Here is a 26,924-nt window from a genome sequence, read left to right as displayed (position 1 = left end):
ACCTTGCACCTGGCCCTGGTGGTGTCTTGGCAGTCTCCAGTGACCTCCAGCAGATGTTGCCTTCCTTTGTGGCGGCCCTTCCAAGTGGCGAGGCTCCTCTTTAGAACCAAACCCCGGGGTGGCTTCACTCCTCCAGAACGCTCCTCAGGAGATAAACAGACTGCGCTTCCCCTTCTCTTCTCTCTCTCTCTCTCCCTCTTCACTTCACTGAAAAGGTGAAGGGGTGGGTGGTTGGCGGGGGAGGGGGGGAGGAGGGGGGGGGGGCAGGGTGGCCTGTTTGGCACGGCCAATTTACTCACCATTTTTAATTAGCAGGTGCTCAGAAAGTAGCCCTCTGCCCCCAGAAAACTCCCCCCCCCACTCTAAACATGTCCCTGTACCCTAGCCCTTGGACCACTTGCCTTTTGGTGAACCCTGCATACTATATCCCCCTCTAATCACCAATACCAATCTTCCAACAACAGCTAACAGTCTAAGCCATGATGTCCTTCGACAAAGACCTATCACACTTTTACACATCACATTATTTTGAGTGGAGAAAATGTGAAGAAAAAGAGACATAGGCATAGAAAGAGAGAGTGAGTGAGAAAGAGTGTAAGAGAGAGAAAGAGAGAGAGAGACAGAGAGAGAGAGAGAGAGAGAGAGAGAGAGTAAGTGAAAGAGAGACAAAAGTGAAGTGAGAGAGAATTAGCTGTTTTTTTCACAACCTTATCTGACCTCTTCTTTCTCTTTTCTCCTTATCTCATCTCCCTCATCCTTGTCCTCAAAGTGTTCTTCTGCTCTTCGGGATAAACATGGACACCCTTGACAGCTGAGAGGTGAGGCACCTCGTTGCTCCTACAGTATTTACCATTCCTGAGCTCAAGGTATTCAGGACCCAGACACGACAAACTGCCTACTAACCTTGAACATACTCAACATCCGTACCGGCTTCACTGGATGAAAGAAGCGTATTTTGCCAGGGCTCCCTATTCACAAATGGGTTTTAATTGAAGACGAATGATGTTGAATGGATCACCTCCTCTCCTTTGTTCTCTCTTTACTGCTTTCTCTTGTCTTGCTTAAGGTTATTGAACGGAGGGGCATGCAGGGCCGAACGCAGACACCTCTCCCACACCCACAGTAGAGCTATCCTCCGTGTGGCCTCTCTGCCTCTTTGGCTCTCTCTGCAGTCTGAGTGAATCAATAGAGGAGCAGCCTTGGAAGGCTCTAACCCAGCCAGTAGGGATGGAGTGACTTCTGTCTTAGCTGCGGTGAGGAAGGGCACACAAAAGGGACTTTGCGGATGTGATCTGAGGTCGACTCTGAAGAGGAGCTTTTCAGTACACATGCGCTTTTGTGCCATGTTGACACGGTGTGACATGTCTGGACCTTGTTGGTGTGCTGGTGCGTGCGTGTGTTTTGTGTCCGGATGGGACGGCTCAAGGAATGACCCACTTGCGTTAGCGTTCTTTACCTCTCTCCCTCCGCCGTCCTCCTCGCCTCTCCCTCTTCTCCTGCCTCCTCCCTTCTCTCCTCCGCCACCTCCCTCCATTCCTTCTCAGTCACAGGATATGAGATGAAAGTTGGGCGCCAGCCCTCCCCAGGGGTAGCCTGGGCGCCAGCCCTCCCCAGGGGTAGCCTCATAGCAGAGCGTGATGGACAGCAGGGGATTAGTGGGACAATGAGGTAGCGGACCAGCCCTGTGACCTGGGGCTGAGTGATAGTGGCCACGCCCCTGACACAGGTACCAGGGAAGTGGCGCATCAGTGTGACATCGAGCCCAGGAGGAGGTTCCGGTGGCTTGTTACAGAAGGTCAAGAGCGGGGCCCTTGACATGTAGAACACGACCAGCTCACTCGCTCGTCGACACCCTCACTTGGTCACACGTTGCCTCGTACGATCACCCACCGGCTCACTGGCTTGCTCGTTTCCCCCAAAGACGAGCACTCCAACATAATCAAAATGACTGTATCATGACTTTGAGATTAACTTTTAATATGACCTCCACATCACTCCTTGAACCCTGTGGGAGCATAGTAGTTACCCCCATGCTGTAGGTACAGCATACCCTCCAGGTAAGCCATGCTGTTTGTACCCCACACTGTACAGGAGTTGTCCCACGTGTGCACATTTATGTGTCTGTTTGTGTGCATGTACGTATGTGTGCATGTGTGTGTGCGTGTGTGTGTGTGTGTGTGTGGGAGTGTTGTTCCTTACCGGGCTGTTAAAGGATTAGCGGTGTCTTACATCATCTGAGACGCTCCCTTCCAGCCAGTCGCCAGGCAGCCAAGGCCGCAGTGGATCTGGAGGCGTTCATCATGCATATCTCCCTCCACCTCTGTACACAACCATACAATATGAACTGTGCAGTACATTCATTGTCTCAAACAAACTAACGTTTCAGTTCAATATGAGAACAAAGAAACTTGGATATGATGAAAAGGGGGAAGGTGACAGCGTGTGTGTGTGTGTGTTTAAGGAGTCAGGTGGATAGTGTGTGTCACAGAAACTGCTGACGGGTATATATATTTCTCTTTTTCACACACACACACACACACACACACACACACACACATATGCACAGAGAAAGCCGTAGGTCGGCCTGTTTCCATGGATTCTATGCCGAGTAGAGACAGGGAGAAACACAAACAGAGAAAGAAAGAGACAGAGCGAGAAGGACAGAGAGAAAGAGAAAGTGTGTGAGGGAGAGAGAGAGAGAGAGTTGCAAAGCAGGCCTTGTGTTGTAAACGGCAGATCCCCCACGGCTTGAACATGATCCCCTGTCCAGCCACAGCCCATAGGATTGGTTTACGTCTGATTGACAGGTCTTGGCCCCGGTCCTGGGGCTGCAGGGAGGAACGCTTGGCCACCAGGCCAGGTGAGACCAATCAGATATCACACAGGTCAAAGACGACGTGAAGTAACTCACCTAAGTCAATTGGAGGTTTATTTGGAAGGTTTATTTCAGAAAGAAGAGTAGCATGTTAAACAACTCAGCTAATGTTGTGCCATTGTCATCGTATGATCATTTGTTACTGATTACTGTCTTTTTGGTGGAAGGGAGGTGTGATAGACTTTTATTGGATTTGTATTAAATTTGACTGAGAACCCAGGCTTGAGTCTTTAGAAACATCACAACTTTGATTGGTTCCTACTGTGTTTGGAGTTCATTCAGACGCAACAGTTGGCTGAATGTTTGTGTGTGTGAGAGAAGGGGGGGGCATCTTTAAACCCCTGTCAGTAATATAATTGATTACCAAATCTACAGTAACAAAGCTTATGTTCACAAGAACCTTCTCTCTCTCTCTCTCTCTCTCTCTCTCTCTCTCTCTCTCTCTCTCTCTCTCTCTCTCTCTCTCTCTCTCTCTCTCTCTCTCTCTCTCTCTCTCTCTCTCTCTCTCTCTCTCTCTCTCTCTCTCTCTCTCTATGTTTCTTTCTTATCAAGCCACTGGCCCACTAGTTAATTAGAGTGTACCATATCTAGCTATCCTTGGCTGATGGAGGTTTGAGGCTTTATCGGCGGAGTCCATCAGCTCATTAGGGCCTGTATGGTGAAACCCCAGAGCCCTCTCATCTGCAGACTCCCAGCGGTGGTCCTGCCCTCAACAATAACCCAGATCAAACAGGAGCTCTTGTTCCGAGGCACAATGAGCTACTTCCATGTATAGGCTTCCACCCCTTGCCCCCCCCCCTCCCCCCATGCCTTGTTAGAAAGTGGTCCTAATCAAAGGTAATGTAATGACCGTGCTCATTGTGTTTCCACAGTGATGTAGAGCAGCTGCAGGTCAATTAGCTTCCTGCTAGGGTCTGTTAGGTCCTTGGTCTTTGGGGAGAATGTGTTATTTCTGCTCTGCTTGGATGTTGTGAAGTCTGGATGAAGGGGTAGTAAGGTAAATGACTGGTAGTGCATCTGAGCATATTGTCAGGGTGCTATCCAGATGTCGTCATCATACCAGTAGAGGATCAGAATCTGACTTTTCAGACGTGGTTCATGTGGAGGGGGGCACCATGTTACTGAAGTGTACCTAAAAGTGTTATCGGCACTTCCCAGCAGATTGAAAACAACGTTGTAGTTGAGACGATGGACGTTTTCTCCAGTACATTGACAATGAAAAGCCCAAAAGGAAATCAGGAGAGATACTTTTATTTGACAATCTTGGAATTAATAAATAATCACCAGTTACCCATGATAAAGATACCTTTATCAACATTACTGTTACTGTACAGCCAGGAGGAAAAGGCTTGTTGCTGATAGAAATCCAACCCAGGCTGTGTTGCACTGTTACACTGAGTTGATAGATGGCAGTATTAGGGCTAAATCCATCCATAAATGCATGTAAAAAACAACCCATCCACAGTACTTCATCCTCACACAACCTTCCTACCCTTTTATACCCTTCTGCTTCTGCACTTCCTAAGAAGCCAGCAGGTTGCATCCTAGTTCTCTGCTTGTTCTGCAAACCCTCCCTTCGCCTCCCTCCCTTTCCCTTCTCCTGCCCTACTCTCCTCTCACATCCCCAGTCCCTCTCTTAGGCTTCCTTCTCTTACTTCCACCCCCTCCCCCACCCCTGCCCTCACCCCTGCCTTTGCCCCTCTGCCAAAGTCGAGCCCAGCTGGGTGCATCCCATTACCAGTTCTCTTCTTGCTCTTTACTGCCTGTCAAACTAAAAGCCTGGCCCTCTTTGCTCTGAGGTTAAAAGGTACAAAATGATTCCCAGCCAGAGGGGCTCTGACGTCTCCAGGCTCTGATTGCTGAACCATCAATAGATGATGAAGATGGTTCCTATGATAATCGTCCTCCTTCGGCTCTGCAGAAGAGGCAGGGCAGGTCTGGACAGGGGAGGAAACAGACGTGAGGCTCTTGGCTCTCATCTGGAAGTCTGAGTCAGTCCGTGTTGTGTTGGGTGTGTGTACTGTGTGTGAGCAGAATGTGTGTGTTTGTGTCAGTCCATTCGCATGTCTGTCTGTTGCCCCTCTTCTATGGCCTGTCTCTGGTCCATCGTCCCTCAGTCCCTCCCCTTAGGGTGGTGAGGAGAACAAGAATCTCCTTCATCCACACCAGATTCTTTCCTGCCAATCAATGTATTCTCTGGTGGCATCCGTAAACGGAGAGATTGGTCTTTACCCCCTGAGGAAGAAACATGAAGAGAAACAGCATTAGAGGGTGTGTTCTCACCGTATGTCACTGACGAACCTGTTAAACATTTTGATCAGAATGGAAGCTTGTAAGCGAGAAAGCAAGGTGGTTGGGAGGAAAGGAATCAAGGGTAAAATAATTCCTTTGTCAGTGTCTTGACTGTAGCCACAGATCCAATGTGATGGGATTGAGGAAGGCTGTGCAAAGGCAAGATGATTTTGGACAGTTACAGTCATTTAAGATTAAAAAAAAAACTTTTTACATCGGTTTCAGGACAACTTTAACAGTTAAAATGATACTGGGTCACAGTGGGTCAGTAAAGTATCTTTACTTATCTTTAAGCATGTCCACTTGACATACACCTATCTACAAGAGTCTTTACTGCTCCCAAATATCCTCCACATTCACTTCTATAGCGCCTTCTAGCCCTCTCATCAGTCTACCTGCTACAATTCATTTGATACTCTGTAGTTGTGGGCATAGTACAAAAACTGGGAGAGTGTGTGGACTGAAGTCATGTGACCAAGGTGTCACACAAAGAAGAACAACTGCTCTTCCTGGTGGAGGAACCTCAAGTGGAAGCCTCTCCTCCCAGCGACACAGGCCCCAGTACCCCCCACCTGCACTGACTGGAGCCAAGCCCAGTAACAACTACCATATCTGGGCTAGGATTGTCAAACTGGGGGAAGGTGGATCACAAACAAGGAGAGAGACAGACACAAAGACAAGACAGACAAAGAGCCTGGAAGACCAAACCTATCAGAGAGACAGCCAGGAATGACATGCGTGTGCGAGGGGAAGCATGCCTGTGTGCGACCAATGCTTGATGTGTGTGTGTGTATTCGTCTCGCCACCTTAATGTAACCTCTCAGTCAATGCAAAAACAAAGGTCACAACTTTGGGAAAATGTCACTTAATTCCCCCGATCTGCACTTAGCATGCCTGGGGAGAAAGAGAGGGGCTGGTGGGCCGGCCAGTGGAGACTGGGGGGCAGAATAATGTGGCGGTAATGTGTCCCTGTGGTTTTGGCATGCACTTTCCCCGGCTGCAGGGAAGCAGGCAGGGCCGGCTCGGCAGGGGCCTATTGTCCCTGCCTCTATGTTCGAAGCTAGCCAGAGACACAGGGGGCCGCGCTAAATTGGTACAGTAAAATAGGGCTTTAGCGATCGAGGTTCGAAGTTGTAGCTACTTTTCTCTGGGAGGTCTAAATACACTCAATCGCCTCCCTGCCTCCATTTCCCTTTGGCCCTCTTTGCCCCTCTTTGCCCCTCTTTTCAAGCAATGTTTGTGTTTTATATGACCCTTTTCATTTTTCAAAGTCATGGGGCTGAATTTTGAATTTTGGTTTTCTACGTTCTTATTTTTGTTTATATAAACACGTATCAACATAGCATAACACAGACATACCACGTACAGTTGCTGGGTAATAATTTTCCAAATGTGAAAGTTTTAATATTTGAAGTTTAATATCTGAACAGAGAAGGTTACTGATCTTTCAAGGCTACTCATGTCAGCTATGCTGGTTGAGAATAATACCCATTGGTGTCAGGTACAAAGTACTTGAATTCAGGACATTTTAAAGTGAAAATTCACACCATGTCACGTATAACTGCTTAAAAGTAAATACCCTCGTAAATACTTTCTTAATTCACAAGTACTTGGCCCTTAGATACATTGACTGGATTTACCTATTACTAATACAGTACCACTACCATACTAACTTCTGTCATTGCATTACAGTGATGATTTGAAACTGTTACATTATCTGTGACTTCTGATGTATTCCGTCGCCTCAATAAAGGAGGGTTGGAGCATTTGAATGTGTCTCTCCATGAGTTAAAAACATACAGTACAGCATTTATAGTCAGTGTCACCTAGGGTGCTACTCTGAAAACACATAAAGCATACAGTATTGACTGAAGTGTTCACACTACGTGTGTAACTTGCATGAGTAAGAGTGCACCTATTTGTACGTGAATGTTAGTGTGTGTGTGCTTAAGCAGGTGTTTGTTTATGTGTGTGTCTAGGTGTGTGTGTGTGGTTTATTTGCCACCTCATCTCTCCCTTCCTCTGCATCCCTCCGGTAGCACTGTGCCTCTTCCATAGCATGACTGATCAGATGATTATTTCTGGATGAGATAAGTGGCTGAAACAGAGATGAGGTGGTTCAGGTAATCAAGGCTAGTGAGGATAAAGGCATTGGGGTCCGGGCTGTGCAGGGCCATGCCAAGCCACCCCAGATAGCATTACTTGTCCCCATTCAGACCACATAATGAGATCACAGTAACCCTAAACGGGTGGGGGGAGGGTAAGGCTGTGGGGGGGAGGGCAGGGGGAGGGCGGGGGGGGGGGGGGGGGGGGTTGAGAAATCTGGCTGTCTGTCAAGTTCATTGTGTCAACTTTTACAAACAGGGGCAGATCCGGTTGCCCCAAAGCTGTAACAGGACCCCAGAAGGACTCCACCTATCAAAGAGTATTTGGCCTTGACCCCTCCCCCCATATCCTTCCCCGCTACCTCGACCCACCCCCCTCCCCCTTTCCCTCCCTCCTCCCCCAACCACCCTGACAGGTACCCTGACTTATAGCTCTGCCAGCTAACCGGTTGAGGAAGTGGATTCACCGTGAAAAAGGAGGACTGCACCACTTCACCTGATGTTAAGTAGGCCCTCTTTGTACGATGATTGGACACACCTTTTTTGCTGGAAGGGGGTAGACAAAAATGTGTTGTGTGTATTGGTTTTGTATTTGCACAAAGACCAATAAAAATGTGTACTATATCTGTAGGAAAACTTGATGAGTATTTTGATTTTGACATGCAATGTCAGGTGCTTACAGAAGACAGAATATGTGTGTATGTCTGTGTGTGTGTGTGTGTGTGTGTGTGTGAGTGTAGGTGTGTGTGTGTGTGATGGTGTTGGCAGGCAAAGGTGTGTGTTAAGTGCAGTACACTGACAGGCCTCACCCTGTTGGGGGTGTGACGGTGTACCGTCCTCTCCCCTGTGCTAATTGCTATTTAGATCTGTTCTGTTCTCTCTTCCCCAGTCATGTTGATACAACCTGCGTTTAATTTCGTTCTCTCCTTCCCTCCTCACCCACACATCTTCCTCCCCGGTCTCTCTCCCTCTCCCTCTTTGTCTTCCTCTTGCGTGTAGCTTTGCTGCTTTCTCTCTCCCTGCCAGCCCAAGCTAATCCTCTCCCCAAAGCACCTTAGCAACGCTGGGAATTTGGAGATTCAAAAAAAAAAAAGAAACTGCCATGTACTTAACGTATGCAGGCGCCCACTGGCAGAGAAGGAAGGAAACACTAATACATCTTCAAATGTATTTTTTTAAAGCATTTCAGAACACTCTGCTGTTAGGTGATAACTCCACACAGTTAAAGGCTTGGGCACCCCCATGGTTCAAAGGGATGGGCAACCCCTTAATGGTCTCACTAGTTTTTTTGTGTCTAAAGTGTTGAATTAGTTTAACGCAAGAATCTGACTCTATAGAACAACAGTAACTCCTGTGTGTAGAACAGACAACTCTTGTGTGTAGAACAGACAATATGTTTTGTTACTGTGATTTGGCGTACAGTAGTTTTGTACTTATATTTTTACAATAACAATTCAACTCCTAAAACAACCTATTGAAATCCACTTATTTAGACACGTCTGCATCCCCTATTCGTTCCATGTAGAAGTGATCTAGATTGAAGAGAAACTACAGATTTGATCCGCTAAAAGTGAAAAATCTGTGAGGTAAAGGGGACAGTCGAGTGGAAATGGCTAAGCTTGTGTGTTTGTATGCGGATTCAGATTATGAAGCTATAATGAGAATCTGTAAATACCTTCCGACTGTTCTCTGCACCATGTTTAATCCCGGATCCATGCTACTACACTGCCAATAAAGATTCCCGGCTCGCGGACAGTGTAATAATAACTATGAAAGTGGATCAAGGAGGTGGGTGTTTGTGCAAATCTTTAGCCAGGGTATCACTACCAAGCATGGCTCTTTGGGTTTAGTAAATCCCTCTGCCTGGGATTTGCATACTGCTCTGCACAAGTACAGCAGACATAAACACACACACAACATGCACAAACAGCACATGGTACACACACACGTAAAACTACACTGACACTTTTGCATACTATAAAGGCCACATGATTTCCTGTATGTCTGCTTGCATACCTGCCTGCATGCATCTGTCTGTGTCTCTGTGTGTCTGTGTGCCTGTGTGTCTGTGTGTCTGTGTGTCTGTGTGTCTGTGTGTCTGTGTGTCTGTGTGTCTGTGAGTCTGTGTGTCTCAAACAAATGTCTTGACTGTCTGGCACTCCGAGACTGTCTTACTATCACACACAGACACAAACACACATCTGCACATTCACGCCACGTCTCCTCGCAGTGTCTAATGGAGACTAAACCCGTGCTGGCCTGTGCCCTAACCCCCAGGTCAGTGGATTATTACGAGTTAATTAAGTGCCCCTGGGGACGCGGCTCGCTTTGACTTCCACACATCTACAGGCTCTCCGTGTCAAAACGCCACTAAATTACACAGCCGGCCTTCTAATTGACACTAATTTGCAGCCGTTTATTTTTTTGGCAGAATGACAGGAGAAGGCAGAGAAAGACTAAGACGTGGACAAAATGTACCGAGGATTGACCCACCTGCAGTCTGCAAATTACATAGCAATGACTCGTGCAGGCTCCCAGCGATGAGAAAGAGCACCTACTGTAGACCTTTGACTTGGTGATTGGTGACTACAGAGCTGATGCTAGAGTTGGGCTATTGGGATAAATGCTCTTCAGGTCATTTACTTAGTTTTTGAAAGTGCATGGCTCAACTTCTCAGGAAGGCTGTACCTGATGGAGTCGCAGTAATTGTTCAGATTTACAGGCTCAAAATAGGAATGTTAATTCAAGTTCTTAGGACGAAAATATAAGCTAGTCGCATCCTAATCAATTGTGTGCGCGCGTGTGATTGTGCAACAAAGAGAATGCTATAGGGGCGGGGGGAAAGGGAGAGATATACACTAAATAAAATACCAAATCGTTTGGTTCTATAAAATTAAATGCAATAGTGCGAATTAAAATCTATCACTTTAACAGACTATTTAATGATATTTAGAATCATCAACATTCAAATCTAGCCAACCCAAAAGGTTTTGGCAACACAGATTGATGGCTATCCAATGGGTCCAGTGCCTTAAATCCTTTGGAAAGTGAAGAGACAGTAAGGGTGTAGTTTAAGACGTTTCAATGGCAGTTCAGCACCTGGACAGCTCCAGGAAACAAACGTTATTGCTGGAAAATTCTGTGAAATGGGCATATTGACTTTTGTTTACCCAAAATACATTCTTTGAATGTAATGATTAAGATATTTTGTAGGGAAAACAAAAGCCACATACATGCACAATTTAATATAATCAATGATCATCGCAGTGTCATCAAACCATGTGAACATATTGTTTAGAAAAGTCGTGACTGTTGGTTCTCAAAATGCAACATTCTTACTTTTGGAAAGAAGCCTATATCCTCGGAAAAGTCCTAAATTGATAGGATCTGGCTTGACATTTTTTTTTTTACTTACAGTATACTAAATATTGGTGTGTGTGTGTGTGTGTGCAGGCGAGACGCAAGGCGAGGGTACTTTAACCCGGGATTATCAACAGTGTCCTGGACAACCACGGAGGTGCAGCTGCATGGTGCTGTGAAATGTGCCGAACAATTGGGAGCTCTGTTCACCATCTTCTCGCCTTTCTTAACCATTTGCATAGTCCGTTCTGGTTGATTGACTACCATAACCGGCCCGGGATACTCCTTTTGTCCGATAATCACCCGAGGATGGTGGGGGTGAGCGGGGTGACAGCAGCTCAGGGCTCCGGTGACGGACTAGGCAGAATCCAGTGCACGGTACGAACATGGGAACGTGTAGAGGAAATTATGCATTAATGCCTCTGCTGCCATGGATTCCTATTGGGGCGTATTCAAAAACGCTGCCTGGAACTTTGGTCCAAGCGATGAAGACCATGTGATCTGAGTGTTCTCTCAGTTTAAAGCCTGCCGAGCCATTCATTTAAACATGTTAAGTAGGCATTGCAATTCAGAGATGGAAGTCCTGGTACGAAAACGAATGACATTTCGAATCTGATTGTCTGATCAATCAGAACCGAACTGAACCCTTTAACATCATCTTGTTTTAAAGAGGCGACTTTCGTCAAATCGAACAGCCCAGAAACAGTTTGCCAGCAATCCTTAAGTCTGTCTACGCAGTAAGAATCCCGATAGGCTTGATCACTAAAGCTTGCAGCGGCCAGACTGGGCTGATTACTGCTCCCACGGGAGCTTCCTCGGTAATTGATTACTAGAAAATGTTCTAATTGAATATGACGTTATGTTATCCCGCCAGTTATTGTTCCGCCATTACAGACCAAATATGACATTTGACAAATGAGTGTAAAAAAAATAAATACATACGTTGCCCAAATACCTATAAACAATAGCTTATTTATAGTATCCTAAGCATTTGTGGAATCAAATGATATAGCCTTTGGTTATAAAACCATAATGCAGTATGTTAATCATCCTACAACCAAGTCCAAAGAAAATCATTCATACACAGCAGTGAGGCTAGAGAAGTTCAGTAAAAAAAATATGTTTTAAGATTTTAGGATGGTGCTTGCATGATTGCTCTCTTTCTGTTTCTCTTTCTCTCGTGGCTTTTTTCCAATATCTGTAGGTCCATATCGGACGGGCTGGATTTTTGTGTGGTCCTGTGGATTTGTCCCAATGGTTCTCGTCATGCGCAATGAGGGGGCTTCTGGTCTCCCTTGCACCTGCGTCGCATTTCGTTGCCTTCAGGAATTCGCTGAGGCTTGTAATCAGCTTTGTGAAGCCAATGACAGCACGGTTGACTGAGTGAAACTTTCCAACCAGCCAACCCACTACATACACAAAAGCGCGCACGCACACACACAGCCCGTTCAATGCATGGGGAGTCAGCAATGGGTGGCTTTCCAAACCCCAATCCCAGCCAAATTCCAGCAGAGGCATTCATAATCATCTCTGACCAGGCTTCGCAACAGCAAAATACTATCTTAAACTGGGGGTGAACCATAAAACGATTCATGTTTCATTCATCAAGACGTTTGGACCTTCTAATATATAACATGGAGTTAATAACTGAGTTTAATGGGCCGATGCAGTACTGACCGATTAAACTTTCTGTCCTAATTTTTTTACATTTAGTTTGTCATCTTTTTATTAATCCACGCCTGCTCTTATCCTTTGAGAATTGGTGGTTGGTTGGGAAAAGTTTATAAAACGTTTAGCAATTTATTCAATCAGCACCCTTTTGCTTTGCATTCAGATTTCGGTTCAGGGTGTGTAGTGTTTTACTACAGAGCGCATACACTGACAACACAGTCTACTTTTGGAAGGGGTTTCGGATTAAGAGGCTGAAAATTGTTAAACATGTCAACGTGTAATTGCACGATAAGGCCCTCGCGAGGAATTTATTGGCCTTGGTTGCTATTTCTATTCCACGCTAATCTCGTTTCAGCACATTCGGTTTTTGCAATCTGTCTCCGTAATCTCCTGTGACAGAACGCCGTCCAATAGCAACGGAGAGTTTTTTGGGAGGAAAGAGGCAAATATGCGGAGGCCTGATAAACGGGTGGTAATTATCCACATTTAGGACACAGAGTGCAAGAGATCGTGGTTTTACGGATAGCGAGCAGCGAGGGCTTCCGAGTGCGGAATGTATCGGTGTCTACAAGATAAGAATTACCTTGTGGTAGATATTTAATGTTCATGGGCCTCTGCTTTCTCCTCCCTTTCTCCCTCTTCCATTGAGTGGGGATTCTATTGTGAATTAAAATAAACAAAATATTTCCACTGAATTTTAAAGATGTTCTGTGTGGACAATGTTGTAAACACAGTCCCTCAATACGATATGGATGTAATGGCTAGTCTGATCTATGTAGGCCAACCATGTAGCCAGGATATATAGTAGTTATTATCTTACATACATAGTCTACATATCCATATCTGTATTTATCCATCCATCCATCCATCTATCTATATATATATATCCACATCCATATCTGTATTTATCCATCCATCCATATATACATATATATATGATAGCCTATATATAGCCTATATATGTTTACCTCATATCTTAGCCTAGTAACTAAATTAGGACTTTCTGCATTACTGTTTTAGCAAAGCCTATATATGTCTATATATTAAATGAGTATAGCATACAATGATTGACAATTGTGATGTATACTGTAGTAAATAAGATAAGCATTTTAAGTATTTATTGGCCTACTTTAATGCTCTGCATGCATGGTCGCAGATTTTAGGGGAATAAAATTCAGACAATCCCTGAACAACGGGAAAGATAGCATGGATTTACAAATGTACACGCGTCTCCAATCATGCTTGGTTCAGTGAAATATTACTTGTGTCTTGCCGCTGTTCTGAGGAGTGATGTCATGGTTCAGGTGCCTAATCGTGGAATACTTTACTTGTCGCTGACCCTTGGGTGAGTCCTGCAGACCCTCCTAATCCTTTTCTGGACAGCACAAAACACTCTTCACAACGACACTCATTCAGACTAAATCCCACGCACCCATGAAAGACGCTCCTAGAAGGCGTATCCTACTGATGTAGCCATCACATGTTCAGAGCATAAAAGCAAACAGCATAGCCTTATCAAAAGAAGTCATAAAAATGATCATTCTATTGATGGACTAACACAAGCCTTCACGGTTGTCACCACGAACTCCATAGAATATTGTATAGACCTGCATGGGAATCTGGAGTTAATTCATTGACTGATGAATACCACGAATTGCATTGTATGAGCATCATTTACTTTTCATTGAATTTGCCTTAGTTTAGGATCAAGCTTAGGGGGGCACGACCCTGGCGTTCGTGGAAGGGAGCCTTGACAATGCCATAATACACTCCTCTGTCAATTAAATCAACATCGTGCTATGGTCATCTACATCAAATAGGAAGGAGAGGTCATCTCAGCAAATACCAACAGCAGGTCTGAAATGAGCATTCCTGAAAAGTAAACTTTCTATCTAACCTGCCCACACTGTGCTCATCATCGTATCAATGGCAACGTATCACGTTGGCTGCAGTAGTCTTAAAATGTCAACGATCAAATTAAAAATGAAATATTATTGTCAGAGTATATTTATTTCCCTTCTTGAAAACAGGTCATTTCAGACAAATCAAATATGAACGAGTTTGCATGTAGGAAATCTCATTCAGTAATATCATATGCTATTTGAGATTGTTATTTATCTTAAAATCAAATACAGGCCTATATAATGACACATTTTACTTTTCATTGACAAATAGCTGGTATCATATTAACTCGAGGAAATAAAACTTCAAGAGGGCTAATTGAAAATAGAGTAATCTGAAAGAAAAAATCTAAAATCCTATTTTTATCAACACATAACAAAAATTGAGGCTTAAAACAGGTTTAGAACATTCTTTTTCACATAAACGCAAGGGGAGATTTTTGCCACAAAGGATTTATGGAACAATCCAGAAACTATCAAAAGTAAATTTTGACATGAAACGAATTCAACAAGACAAGTTAAATGCAGTAAAGGTAATATATTCTGGCATTCGTTCCTATGCTTGAGTATCTTCTGTCTTTTCAAGCAGATAAAGGATTGAATGTGAGCCCGTTCGGAAATAAAGTCAGAACATGATTCGAACGAGATAAAGTTCCTTTCGCGCCAGATCGGTCACAACTCAACAGGTGTGTGCTTGCGAACCTGTCCTGCTCCCCTCTCATCGCGACTACCACATCGTCGTCCTTTTCTTTTCGTACTAAAAACAAAAAAAAGTATTAATAAATCACATAAAACAGCCACATACGTTATAATTTGCATGAACTTTTGATACGTTTTTGATCAGCTGATTTTCAACTGACTAATTTTGTGCTACAGTTTTACACTGATAAGGTTAAATATACACAGACATCGAGACCTGTAATGAAAACACACGTTTTAGAGGTCAGAGCCATGAACATATTATCATACTAATTTTAAGTAATATTAAAATCCTTAAAGAACTTTGATACAATTTTGGTGTTCATGCCACGCCGACAGACAAGTCAAACAATCACCCTAGTATTCGTCAATCATTATTAATTCATCCGTCTTTACGCATATTGCCTTGCGCCTTTCCTCATTTTGGGTCACAGAGCAATTTACTACGATTTAGTTTTTGACATGAGGCCTACTTGATAAGACTAGCTGCAGCCAACTTCCCTGTCTGAGAAAATGCAGTATCTGCGAAAAATGTTGATAAAAAGAGATACAAAACAACTGGACACTATGGGCTACATAGAATAAAATAATGGCAGGAAGGCCACACACAATAAAAAAATAAATCCTGTTTTCATAACCAGTGCAACATCTGAGAAATTTATTTAACTCAACGAAAAGGTTTTCTTCCTGACAGAAATGCATTAAGTTATGTACAGTTGTTATCAATTTCCTCTAGTATTTATTCACAATTTACAGTTTTTTTTACAACAACAAAAACAAATTGTTCAGTTACAGCAACGCACGTGTTTACAAACAAGAGAAAACGTGAAATTAATTGAAGTCTTATAAACTTTTTAAAACACTTTCCAAATTAATTCTAACCACAAGATTATCTCGTGTAAATTTCCTTGTTTCCAAAAACGGTTATATTCTCACAGAAAACCAAAAAATACTTCAAAATCACCAGCCTTCACAAGATAACCTAAATCGTCTCAAACTTGGCATGCCTTTTAGTTGGAGAGTAAGCACAACAAATACAGCTTACTTGCCTCTCAAACTTGAACAGACAATAGCCTACCCCACTGAAAACTTCCCTTTGCCTAATTGTAATTTTGAAGATTATTGTTTGTCTTCAATTTACAAGCCTACAAAACAAGTAGGCCTAGCAACAATCTAAAATGGATAAATATTTGGTAACGTTATTTCTTTGTGCTTCAGTCGCACATTGTTATTTTTAAATATGTGTCAAAGGAACTGTTCCATTTACCCCTGTCGTGGAGCTCTGATAGTGCTGTGGCAGCGCGTGAAGTCTACTTTGAACGGACGGGTCACCAGCAGCTTCCCCAGTCGGTAAATACATGCTTATCATGTCCCTCAAGTCCCCAGGACACGGTGCGCGCGAATGAGTGGAAACGGGAGGGCTTACACTTGGTTCTGATTTTACCAGCGACCCCAGTGTACCGATTGATCCAGACGAGGAGACGCCAGAACTCTGGTGCTGTGTGTAGGTTATCCCGCCGTAGCCGGACGGAGAGGCGCTCATGTAACTCTGAGAGTTCGAAATGGGGCTGTACTGGAGAGCGGTCATGTCGTAGCGGTGCATGGGCTGGGGATTGTGCGGGTGATGGTGGTGTGAGTGGGGGTGGTGCGCCCCGCTCCCCGGGTGCTGGCTGTAGGCTAGTTGAGCTTCCTGCATCATCGCCGCAGCGGCGGCTGCGGCAGCCACCTGGCCCGAGTATGCACCGTTCGCCCAGCCGTTCATGTGTGCGTAGCTGGCGGCTGCTCCGCCACCGTGACTCCCGGGGCTTTCCAACCTTTGTCCGACCCCCGGACTCATCCCGACCCCTAGGCCGACACCGGTACCATTACCTGCCCCTGTAAGCAGCCCACCAGCCAAAGAGTACTTGTCCTTTTTCAACAGCGTCTTGGTCTTCCTTCTCGGTCGGTACTTATAATCCGGATGCTCCTTCATGTGCATGGCTCGCAGGCGCTTCGCTTCGTCGATAAAGGGTCTCTTTTCTGCCTCGGACATCACTTTCCACTCAGCGCCCAGCCTCTTGCTGATCTCAGAGTTGTGCATTTTGGGGTTCTCTTGTGCCATCTTACGTCGCTGGCCCCGAGACCAAACCATGAATGCGTTCATCGGTCTCTTCACACGGTCTTGATTGACTTTGTTACCATTGCTTGATCCCGTGTGCCCCGAATTTGTGTTCGTTTGGGGCACTGGGGAGTGCAGGTCAGTCTCCATCATCATGCTATACATTCACCCGGCGTTAACTTTTCAACAAATACACAGAAACATTCAGTCACGGCACCTCCGTCCGGCTCGGCTGGCACAGTTGCGCACAGCAAACCTCCCACGGAAAAAGAGCACGGTAAAAACGTAGTTACAATCCAAAGTGACAAAGATAGGCTACTTCGATAAACTTCCACAGCGTCTTTGGCACTATTTTTCTCCTCACTTGTTTTTCCACTTCCAGTTCGATGAAAAGTCTCTTTGAGCTATACTTTCTGTGGCTGTAGTAGTAAAGTTAATAGAGCATACCCATACGATGCGCTTTGACAGCGACTAAATGAGGTGAAGGTGGCCAATGGCGCGCCAGGAAAGGCGTGATTTGCATGCAAGCGCGTGGTCAGGTGACGTAGAGGCGAAAGCTGAACGCTTAGGCTAGAGAGAGGACGCATAGAACCCGCCCCCGAGGCAGAAAGTAAACAGTGTTGCCTGCTTTGGCAAGTTAGGCTCGGTAAAAATATGATAACCAACTAAACAGTTAGCCATGATGTAGGATACGGCAACATTAGCTTTTTCACAAAGGTTATATGCATGCAGGAGGAAAAATCAGTAGCCTGATATTGAATAGCCTGGTGGAGTAAAGAGATCCTTATGCCTCTTCTCTGTTTCATGTCAAATCAAATGAAGCTAATTGTGAGCACAATAGTTTATACCCTCGACTTAAAATATATACCAGCTTGGATTCCAGCCTATAGTAGGCTATTGAAACTAAAGAATTCGTCTTGCCCTACAAAAAAGTCTGACCACGGCCAAATAGATTTATTCTGGATTATTATGAGTCAGGCAAATTTAATTAACAGGTTGGTGGTTCACTTATTGTCCTTTAAAAAAAATAGTAGGCATTACAAATGACAAGGACATTGGGCAAAGAAACTAAAAAATACTTTATGGAATGCCAACAAAAGAAAAACACAGGTCTTTAAACATCGTGAACTAACAGTTGCTTTCATTATGTCTTGAAATCTGTTGGGATGGAATTTGTTTTGGAATAGATTATTACGACGAACAAACCCTCTTTTCAAGGATAGCCTATTTGGAGCAACAGGTGTTTTCCTGTTGTGCTGGTTGCTAAGAAACAGGTGACTGACGCCCAGAGCACGTGCCAACCAAACCCCTTTAGTCCACCAAAAGAGGTGGGGGGTGGGTACTATTGGTATTGTGTTAGAAAGCACATCGGTGTCACCCACGATGAGAAAACCATTGCCGCCTACATTTGATACGGCCAAAGGCATGAACATTCTGTTTGTTACCTAATATGACATGAGCCACAACCACATAACGTAGCCTACAATATTAATCCACATAGGCCAAAGCCTACATTTTGGAACTATTGATGATCACAATAACAGTTGTAATACATCCGGAAAAAGTATTGTCTGCCTATTAAAACATATCTGCAGTTAATTCAGCAGCAATAAGCCCCTGAAAAGAAGCCAACAAGCTTCTTCTCAAACCAGACAATTGAAGAATGAGTGTCAGGACAAAAGGGCTCGGGGATGTGGAGTGCATGATGAACTTTAGTGTTTCTTTTAATAAATCACAGTTTATTGTGTTATATGCCATTGATCTGTAATTCTGTATAGCTGTATTAGATTAATTTATTTTTGACAATCTGACGTCTCTCCCTCCCAAAAAGAAAACAAAATCCATAAAAGTAGATTCCTAATGCTGGTTCTAATTAGCCAATAGTATATTCTAAAAATAAACAATCGAGAAAAAATAAAAATATATAGGCTATTCAACGAAAATAAACCCAATGTTTATATAAAATCATTCTATACCGTGACATACGGCTTATAAACATGTTATTTCACACTAAACTGGGGGCGCAAAAGAAGTCTCACATCTCCCTATCCGGGAAAGGTAGCTTTTATAGTCAAGTCTAGGAATGCCTCCTGTGCGACAGAGTGTTACCGCCGTCTGCTGGAAAACTGCTCCCTGCTTGCACAGAGCTCGCGCCGTGGTGCTGAAAGACAGCGCTCAATGAGCTCCATGGTACTGAGGATTCTTTTCCGTGAAGGCCACACAACTTCAACGAATTGCTTCTCAATTCAAAGGCGTAAAGAAGTATATATAGATTGTTAATACACTCAAAAGTAACCCAAACATAAGACAACAATTTTCATTGATAAGTCATGATTCGTTTAAAACATTTAAACAAACAATAGGATTTGCCTTCAAGCAACTGCAACCGAACATCCTATGTCACCGCACCGAGAAAGGACTTGAGTAAGTAAGCTAGATGATATATTTCATGAATATACGGGAATCTCACAGTCTATAACTGGTAAACAGGTGAAATGGCCATAGAATGCTACACGATACACTTTTTAAAATATTCGTATTATTGGGCTATTGGTATAATGTTAATAATAAAAACAACCATACTAACAATAACAATAATTAATACCACGCTTATTATCATTAGGTTTCTATAATAATGGTAAAAACATTAGGCCTACTACCACAAGGCCAATATACAAATTATGAAATCAATTATAATATCATTAATACCAACTATTGTTGATGTTCTACGAGGAGTATAATGTTAATGTTTTTATGGTCAACCACCATGTCAAGTTGAAATCCTGCTCAACTCACAATTACAGAGGTTGTTTCAGAAAATAGGATGCAGAACACTGGACAAGCGTTGAAAGTTTCTGTTCGGAATAAAATGAATTTCCCAAACAGTTCTCCTATCTATAGGTTCATTTGTGTGAGTTTGCTCATAGCCTACTTCATCAGATACTAGCCTACTAAAGTGCCACATCTCCGTATCATTCTTTTCTAAAATGCACGTTGAGTGTCTCTTGAACTCACGAGAATGCGTGGTTTAAAACGGTCAACATCTGCCAGGTGCGCCTGTTGCCTCTCATAGCTTTTGGGGATATAATTGGCACATGGGAGTGGGCAGGAAGAGCGCGTTTTACGAGTTTTCTAGTCTACAGCTGCTGTGCAATATTCCGCTACTGTCAACTACAGAAGGTAGCTTGCAGCTCAAGCCCCCCTAACCCACACTAGAGATCCCCGATGAGGTTTCTCGTAGGGTGATGGAAGGATTTCATTATGACAAGGAGGCGACTATTGAGCAAAATTAAGAGGCCAGGCCACGAAGTTTGAACTCAGCTTCTATTTTGGAAGAATCACATTTTACAGTGAGATTTAAACAAATATATATATGACGAGAGATTAAGTATGCAAAAACAGTAAACAAATGCGAACTGACCCATTAACATTAGCCTACATTGAATAACAATTACAGACATGCATGTACGAGCCTTTTCAAGTAAGCAACAGCGTAGAGTAACTATTTATGGGAATCGCCTAAATGAGAAAGATGGAGGAGTATATTTGAACAGCGTGTTTGAGACAACGTGCGGATGTAATATCGAACCAGTCATAACACTCCACCATAACACTCCCGGAGAGACTCGAAAATAGTCCACAACAATTGGCGACCAACCAGGCCAACCTATTAGACTTGCTAATCATCAAAACGCCAAACAAACCTATTATTGGCGTGTTGTTTGCACTGTTTTCTGAGTTTGATAATCAACAGTTTAGGGTTGTCCTCAGTGGGGTTCTGCACTGTTGCATTGACTAATCAAACAACGTCTTGTTTCAGACCTCTTTAACTGGCAGGTGGTACCACTTTGATTTGTCATTAAGATTTCTACAATGTATTATATGACACGCATTGCTTTCTTAACTTACGGTTGCTTTTTGCGTTTTCTGGTCTACGCCTGTCAGATACACAAAATCAGACACAAATCATTTATACTTATATCCAATGAATTGAGCTAATATTCTTCTTGTTATAGGCAGCCTCTAAAATTGTCTGTGGTTCTTTTACCAAAACCAATTTAATCCATGCTTCTGCAATGACCTTGGGGTAGGCAATAGCACTACAGTAGGCTGGACAATATGACTTGGAGTGATGAGTATTCAATGTCTATCAGTGCCAAGTTTCTTTTTCCAAACATTCCCAGTTTTGAGCAAAGGAACACTTGACACAGTTTGTTAAGACACGCACACACAGAAACACACGCACACACACACACACACACACACAAGAGGATCTTTATGACAGAAATGCTCCAACCCCTTTTCAATCGAAACTTAATTTATCCAGGCTAGCTCAAGGCCACTGTCTTTGCGCTCTGGTGCAGAGCCCGCCTTCTCTCCTCGCTACGTACTAGTTCGCCCACTGAAGCCCCTATCTCCTGCTTTGTTGCTAAGAGGCAGGAAATTTGGGGTCAGGGCTGAGTGCATGGCGAGAAGAGGGAGACAAGCGCATAAAAGCCGGGGTTGTGCGTTCCATCCCCACCCATATTCAGACACACACCCGTGAAGCCTTGCAAGCCTTTCTGAAAGTGATTGAACAAAATGGAGTTCAAGGGCACTGTAAATCAAACAGAGGCACAACCCCTGCTATTAGGGGACTCGGAGGGCCCACTGTTGAACCTGAGGCTGGAGGTCCCTCCACACAGGTATTATCAATACTTGACACTGAGATTATACCAGTCATCATACAGTTTGACACCCGTCTCTCCAATTCCAATAAGGTCACTCATGAACATGTTTTTTTCTCCCCAGCAGTTCAGTGCGGCGGTGTAGCAGAAATTGTGTTCCCAGCATGCATCTTGTATTACAACACCTTCGGAAGCACTACAGATGGATGGAAAATTGGCGATGTTACTTTATGGTCCATATCGTGAACAGCCTGTTCTGCTTATTGTACCTCAGTCAGTTAAGAATGAAAGTGTACCATCACTGAGTGACAAAGAGGTCCATCCTCGTGGATGTTCATTGACTGTAGTGTGTCTACAAGAATGTTGTACTGCCCCCTGGGCCTTGAAGATACCCCTCGCCTTTACTAGCACGCCACCCTTCCTTACCCACCACCAACACATACACCCCCCAAACTCTCATTGGGGAATGAAAGAGGCTTAGCAGATAGGCACACAGGGGGAAGTTCACAGATCCCTTCCCACCCCCCACCCTGCTGTTTAGCACAGGAATCTCAAAGCAGGCAGCAGCTACCCGGCCTGGGTCCTCCCCCTGCATGAGCTGAAGCTCCCAGAAACAACAAGTTAGCGCTCGGTGGGGGCTAATGGCATCAAAGGCATTTTTTCTGCCCAGCAGTTTGTGTAAGCTCGCTGTCACAGCAGATGTCAGCTCCGCTGGATTAAAGAGCACTGGCAGGGCTGGGAGAATGCGCTCCGTCACCCAGTTACACATGTCCTCTGGCTATCTCCGCAGGGCTCATTAGGTCTCATTACGTTAGGGCTGTAATTGAAAAAGGAACAACACTTTTCAGGAACGAACAATTACTCAATACAGTAATTACATGGTAGTAACTGTGACAGCTGACGTAGGTGAGGTGTAAAAAGCTCAAAGGAAGGATTTGACACCATGTTTGATTCAACATTGTTGGGATGATGGGCAAAACAACAGTTTTTTGAAAGAAAAAAAATATATTGTTCATTGTTGATTCCTGCCCTTAAAGTTTCAAGTATTTTAGTTGCAGTAGCTAGACTACATAAAAAACTCAAAATGATGGCACATTCAACTTTCCAACCAATTCTTATCAATTTGCTAATGTCTGTCAGAAGCACCCATTTGGGAGGGCTGTTAAGTATTGTTTCATTCATCAATTAATCATTACACCTTCTTTGATTGATATGTAATGAATGTGAGGGGTTTCAGCGGTTCACAGAGAGCTCACTTAGCAAAGTACAGTTAATGGGCCCTGCCAGCTCGCCCTGCATTTAATAACGTCAGCATCTCCAATCAAATTTATAATTAGCCTTGGTGTCAGTCATTATCGGAGTAATAGGACCTCAGCCATAATGGCTCCAAACCCAACCCCCACACTAGCAGCCAAAGTCTTCCAGGAGACATCCAGTCACTCTGAGTCTCTCTGGGGTCAGGACCTGGAAGAATGGGGAAAAAAAGCTCTTTGCACTCAGGAAGGCATAATGGTTGTCAGGACGTCAGTGAGAAGAGAGTATTTCTTGTTAACCACTTTGCTGCTCGTAGGCTTGGTAGCTAATGCACTTTCGCCAGGATCTGTTAGTTAGGCGATGCTATTTGTCGGGTTGGTTTCTTAGCTGTAGTGTTTTGCAACTGGTGGGAAATTAGAGGGGGGAGGGGAGGGGGGGGGTTGCTGTGGGGAACCGTAACTGAAATGGTTTTCTGACATAGTCACGTGACCTCTAAAGCTTTCTGTAAAAGTAATGTAAGTAGGGATTTAAGGTCCAACTGTATGCAGACGAGTACTTTTATTTTTCAACAATATATTAGGCATACACAGTAAGGGGGGAAACCAAAAAATACCTTGGGGAGATGTCTGGGCTCTCAACTTGACACACCACCACCCATATAACACACGACCCCCTGTCCAGAGATAGGGACACTGTTCCAGCTCATGGACCTCTTAACCTCCAACCACAGCGCCACACCCAAACAACACACGACCACGTCACATACACGCATACAACCAAATAACACACAATCCTCTATCCAAACCCTCGTACTTCAGTCCAAGCAACTCCAGATGCACACACACACACACACACGTCTGCTGTCAGGTCGCTAAACTATGGTACGCTGAATCTCAATGAGAGACTCTTCACATCAAAACTCCGTTTCCATTATGATATCATCTCCCGCGTTGCACTGTAATGCTTATTAATTCTGCACCTCTTCTCGCCAGGCCCGCACCAGCTAGCGAACACAGCGCCGGAGCACCGACAGCCCTGCATTTAATTTAATTAGTCCAGCTGGGCCCCCCTCTCCCCTGGTATTGTCAGCTCGCTCCCGAGCTAACACAATCACTGATTGCTTTTAGATAGGCAGAAATATGATTAGGGTTTTGGTGGGTTGGGGTAGGGGGTGGGGTGGGTGGAAGTCGGGAGCGGAACTGGGGGTTGGATGGGTGTGGGGTGGGGTGGGGTGGGGGGTGGAGACTGTATAGGCAGGGCCTTAAGCTTTATTAGTTTCATTTGAAATCTGCAGATAAATAGGAAAGTTTTTTTTTATTTGCTGTGTAATGAGATTATGGTTATTAGGACGAGGGCCATGCGACCCTTACGAAGGGGGATTAACAGAGCATGAAAGGATTATGAGCGATGATACACCACTGGCGGGACCTTCTATCCCGCCACGTTGCCTTACCAACAGGCACTGTTGCCCTACCAACTCCCTCCACCTCTCCCCCTCCAACTCCCCCAATAACATTTAACTGGCATCTGTTTGAAAATAAAGCTTGTGCAAAATGAAACAACCGAGGATAGGAACACAAATATGTTTATTCAAGGGGGAAGGACACTCTTTCCACTTATGTTCCTCTCGTTTCTGCAGTACAACAAAACAAACACGTCAAAGGTGCTACTGTTGTGGTGAACGTTCCGCTTTCAGTTTTGCCAGCTAGCTAACGGGGGGCACAGCTGACTGTCAAACTGCCATTTAGCAGCAGCCAGCCAGCAGCAGCAGCCAACCTGGTGACAGTGTCCAAGGCCACTAATCTCATTTAACCCCCTCCTGACAGCGCTGCAAATGAGATCTGACACACTAGCGACACAAATAAAAAACCCTTTTGGCGTAGAAAGTCAAGTCACGCTGGGTTGTCCCCCGACTCCTCCCAACCTCCTGACCTCCACTTCCTCCTTTGTGAACTTCACACATCTCATCTCTCCCTCTATCTCTCAAGCTAACCTGCAATCTCTGTTCTCAGAGGTCTGAACCTTCCCCACCCCACCTCCCCCACCCCACCCCACCCCACCCCACCCCCGCCACCCCACCCCACCCCACCCTCCCAAACGGGCCAAATTAGGAGACTAAACTCTCTCTTTCTGCCTTTGTATCCCTCACTGTCCCTCCATCCCTCCATCCTGTTGGAGTGGCTCTGAAGCCTCAGCCCCCCCATGGGAGAGGAGGCTGCTGCAGGCCATTTCTTAGCAGGGATAAAGGGCCTGTGAGGCTGGGGTGCACCGAGGCGGCCGGGGGCCTCCCTGCGGTGGGCCTCTGAGTGCAGCTCTTTGGGAGGGCCCTCCTCGCTGAGAGGGCCCAGCTGGGTGTCTCTCTGCATTCTCTGTGCTCTCACTCCTCCAGACTCCTTGCATTGTAAATGAGGTCATCCTTCCTGCTAGGAGCCTCTGGTTTCAAAGCTCTCTCAGAGCTTTAGCCCACCACCTGCCCTTTCCTTTTCCTCCTTGTGCTTCCTTTCTTTCTCATCCACTCCTTTCTTTTTTCATGAGCTCCGGCTCCTGTGCCTCTCAGAAGGAGGGCCAGAACGTCCTTGCACTCCTTGTCACTTGTTCAAAGTTGTATTTCTGTGGTATCCACACCTCAATAGGAGTTCATTTGTAGGGTCTCTCTGCTATCAACCAGTGGGCAGGGTCACATACATTACTCTTTCCATACAGTTTATTGCAGAAAATGTCTTCAAAAGTACATATTTGTTGTGGTTGGTTTATTAGCCAAGTTGTCTGTTAATGTTTATAAACATATTGAGCTCATTGTATAAAAAAAGATCAGGTTTCCATTTTCATCAGGCCTACTGAAAGATTTGCAACAACTGCTAAATAATTTGAAATGCCAGCAACAAACCTTCCCATTGGCCCAAATAGCTAACACATTTGGCAGACTTTCCAACGGGGAAGCTAGCATGTTTTACTAACAGGACAAAAAGGACAACGAAAGCACTGCCAACAAACAGTGATAACTGGGGCAATGAGAGTCAAATAACAAGACAACGTACACATGCTGTGAATGCATTACCTTACATAGCTTATGTTAGAAATCTACCTCCTAGTGCTTAGTGTTTGGAGGTAACAGTTTAACAATTCTTCATGAGCCTTTATGAATTACAAATATTTAACTCACCATACCTCACCTAGAAAACTTTATTAGAACTATAATTTGAAAGTGATGTGTATAAATGTTTACAGCTGCACACCTACAATACCCTAAACATTTATATACATCACTTTCAAATTTGAAAGTAAATAGTTCAAATGAAGTTTTCTGGGTGAGGTACCTTGAGTGGTTAGAGTTTGAGTGTACAGAGTTAGAGGGTTGTTTGAGGGTTAAGGTTAACACAGTATATAGCATTGCACTAAAAATAGAAAAAGAAAATACTGTAACATTTCTAACTTCAACTCCTCGTTTATTTGGCCGTTATAAATCTGCCATATCACCTAAACTAATGTACTTAGCACTACCTGTCTGACCTGTCAAACATGCTCAACACCAAGCTCCCTATTAAGCACCTATCTCTCCAAGGTAACAGATTAACCCCCCCCCCCCCCAGCCCCCTTACACACACTTTCACCCCTAGACCATCCCTGCACCCACCCACCCCCGAGATAAAAAACAAAACAAAACGAAAACATGTACCTCCAGCTGCAGCAGAGGGTGGTTCACCTACGGCCCAAGGAGGGATGGAAAGACGGGGGCAAGGAGGAGCACTCACTCTGGTCTCCAGCAGCCAGCTGCTCCTCGTTAGTCTTCCTCCTCCACCTGCCTGTTAACAGGACCTGATAACCCCGGAGTGAGAGAGCCGGCAAGATGGAAAGAGAGAGTCCGTCTGCCAGGCACACACGTGCTCCGTCTTCTTGCTCACCTGCCTCTCTTCCTTTCTCACCAGTCACCCTGACCTCGGACTGTGGCTCCCCTGCCTCCTCTCCCTGTCTGCAGGCTCACCTTCTTCTGTGACTGCCCTC

At 44.6% G+C, this 26,924-nt stretch overlaps 1 protein-coding gene and 1 long non-coding RNA gene across 2 annotated transcripts; both read right to left on the bottom strand.

The window, feature by feature from the left end:
• Positions 1 to 4,110: 4,110 nt before the first annotated feature.
• On the bottom strand, positions 4,111 to 26,924 carry LOC124474977. The gene is made up of 2 exons (XR_006956867.1): positions 26,599 to 26,924; positions 4,111 to 5,110 (listed from the first exon to the last, which is right to left on the bottom strand). It is a non-coding gene; the product is annotated as an uncharacterized LOC124474977 (long non-coding RNA).
• On the bottom strand, positions 14,295 to 17,437 carry sox1b (SRY-box transcription factor 1b). The gene has a single exon (XM_047031448.1). The coding sequence runs from the start codon at positions 17,164 to 17,166 to the stop codon at positions 16,138 to 16,140; it is 1,029 nt and encodes a 342-aa protein (XP_046887404.1). The 5' UTR covers positions 17,167 to 17,437; the 3' UTR covers positions 14,295 to 16,137.

This window comes from Hypomesus transpacificus, chromosome 12, assembly GCF_021917145.1.
Source record: "Hypomesus transpacificus isolate Combined female chromosome 12, fHypTra1, whole genome shotgun sequence".
NCBI lineage: Eukaryota > Metazoa > Chordata > Actinopteri > Osmeriformes > Osmeridae > Hypomesus > Hypomesus transpacificus.
This window is presented reverse-complemented; position numbering and strand designations above follow the sequence as displayed.

Bases quoted from the DNA above. Each gene is read 5' to 3' on its own strand.
- sox1b (XM_047031448.1), bottom strand. From the start codon at position 17,166: ATGTATAGCATGATGATGGAGACTGACCTGCACTCCCCAGTGCCCCAA.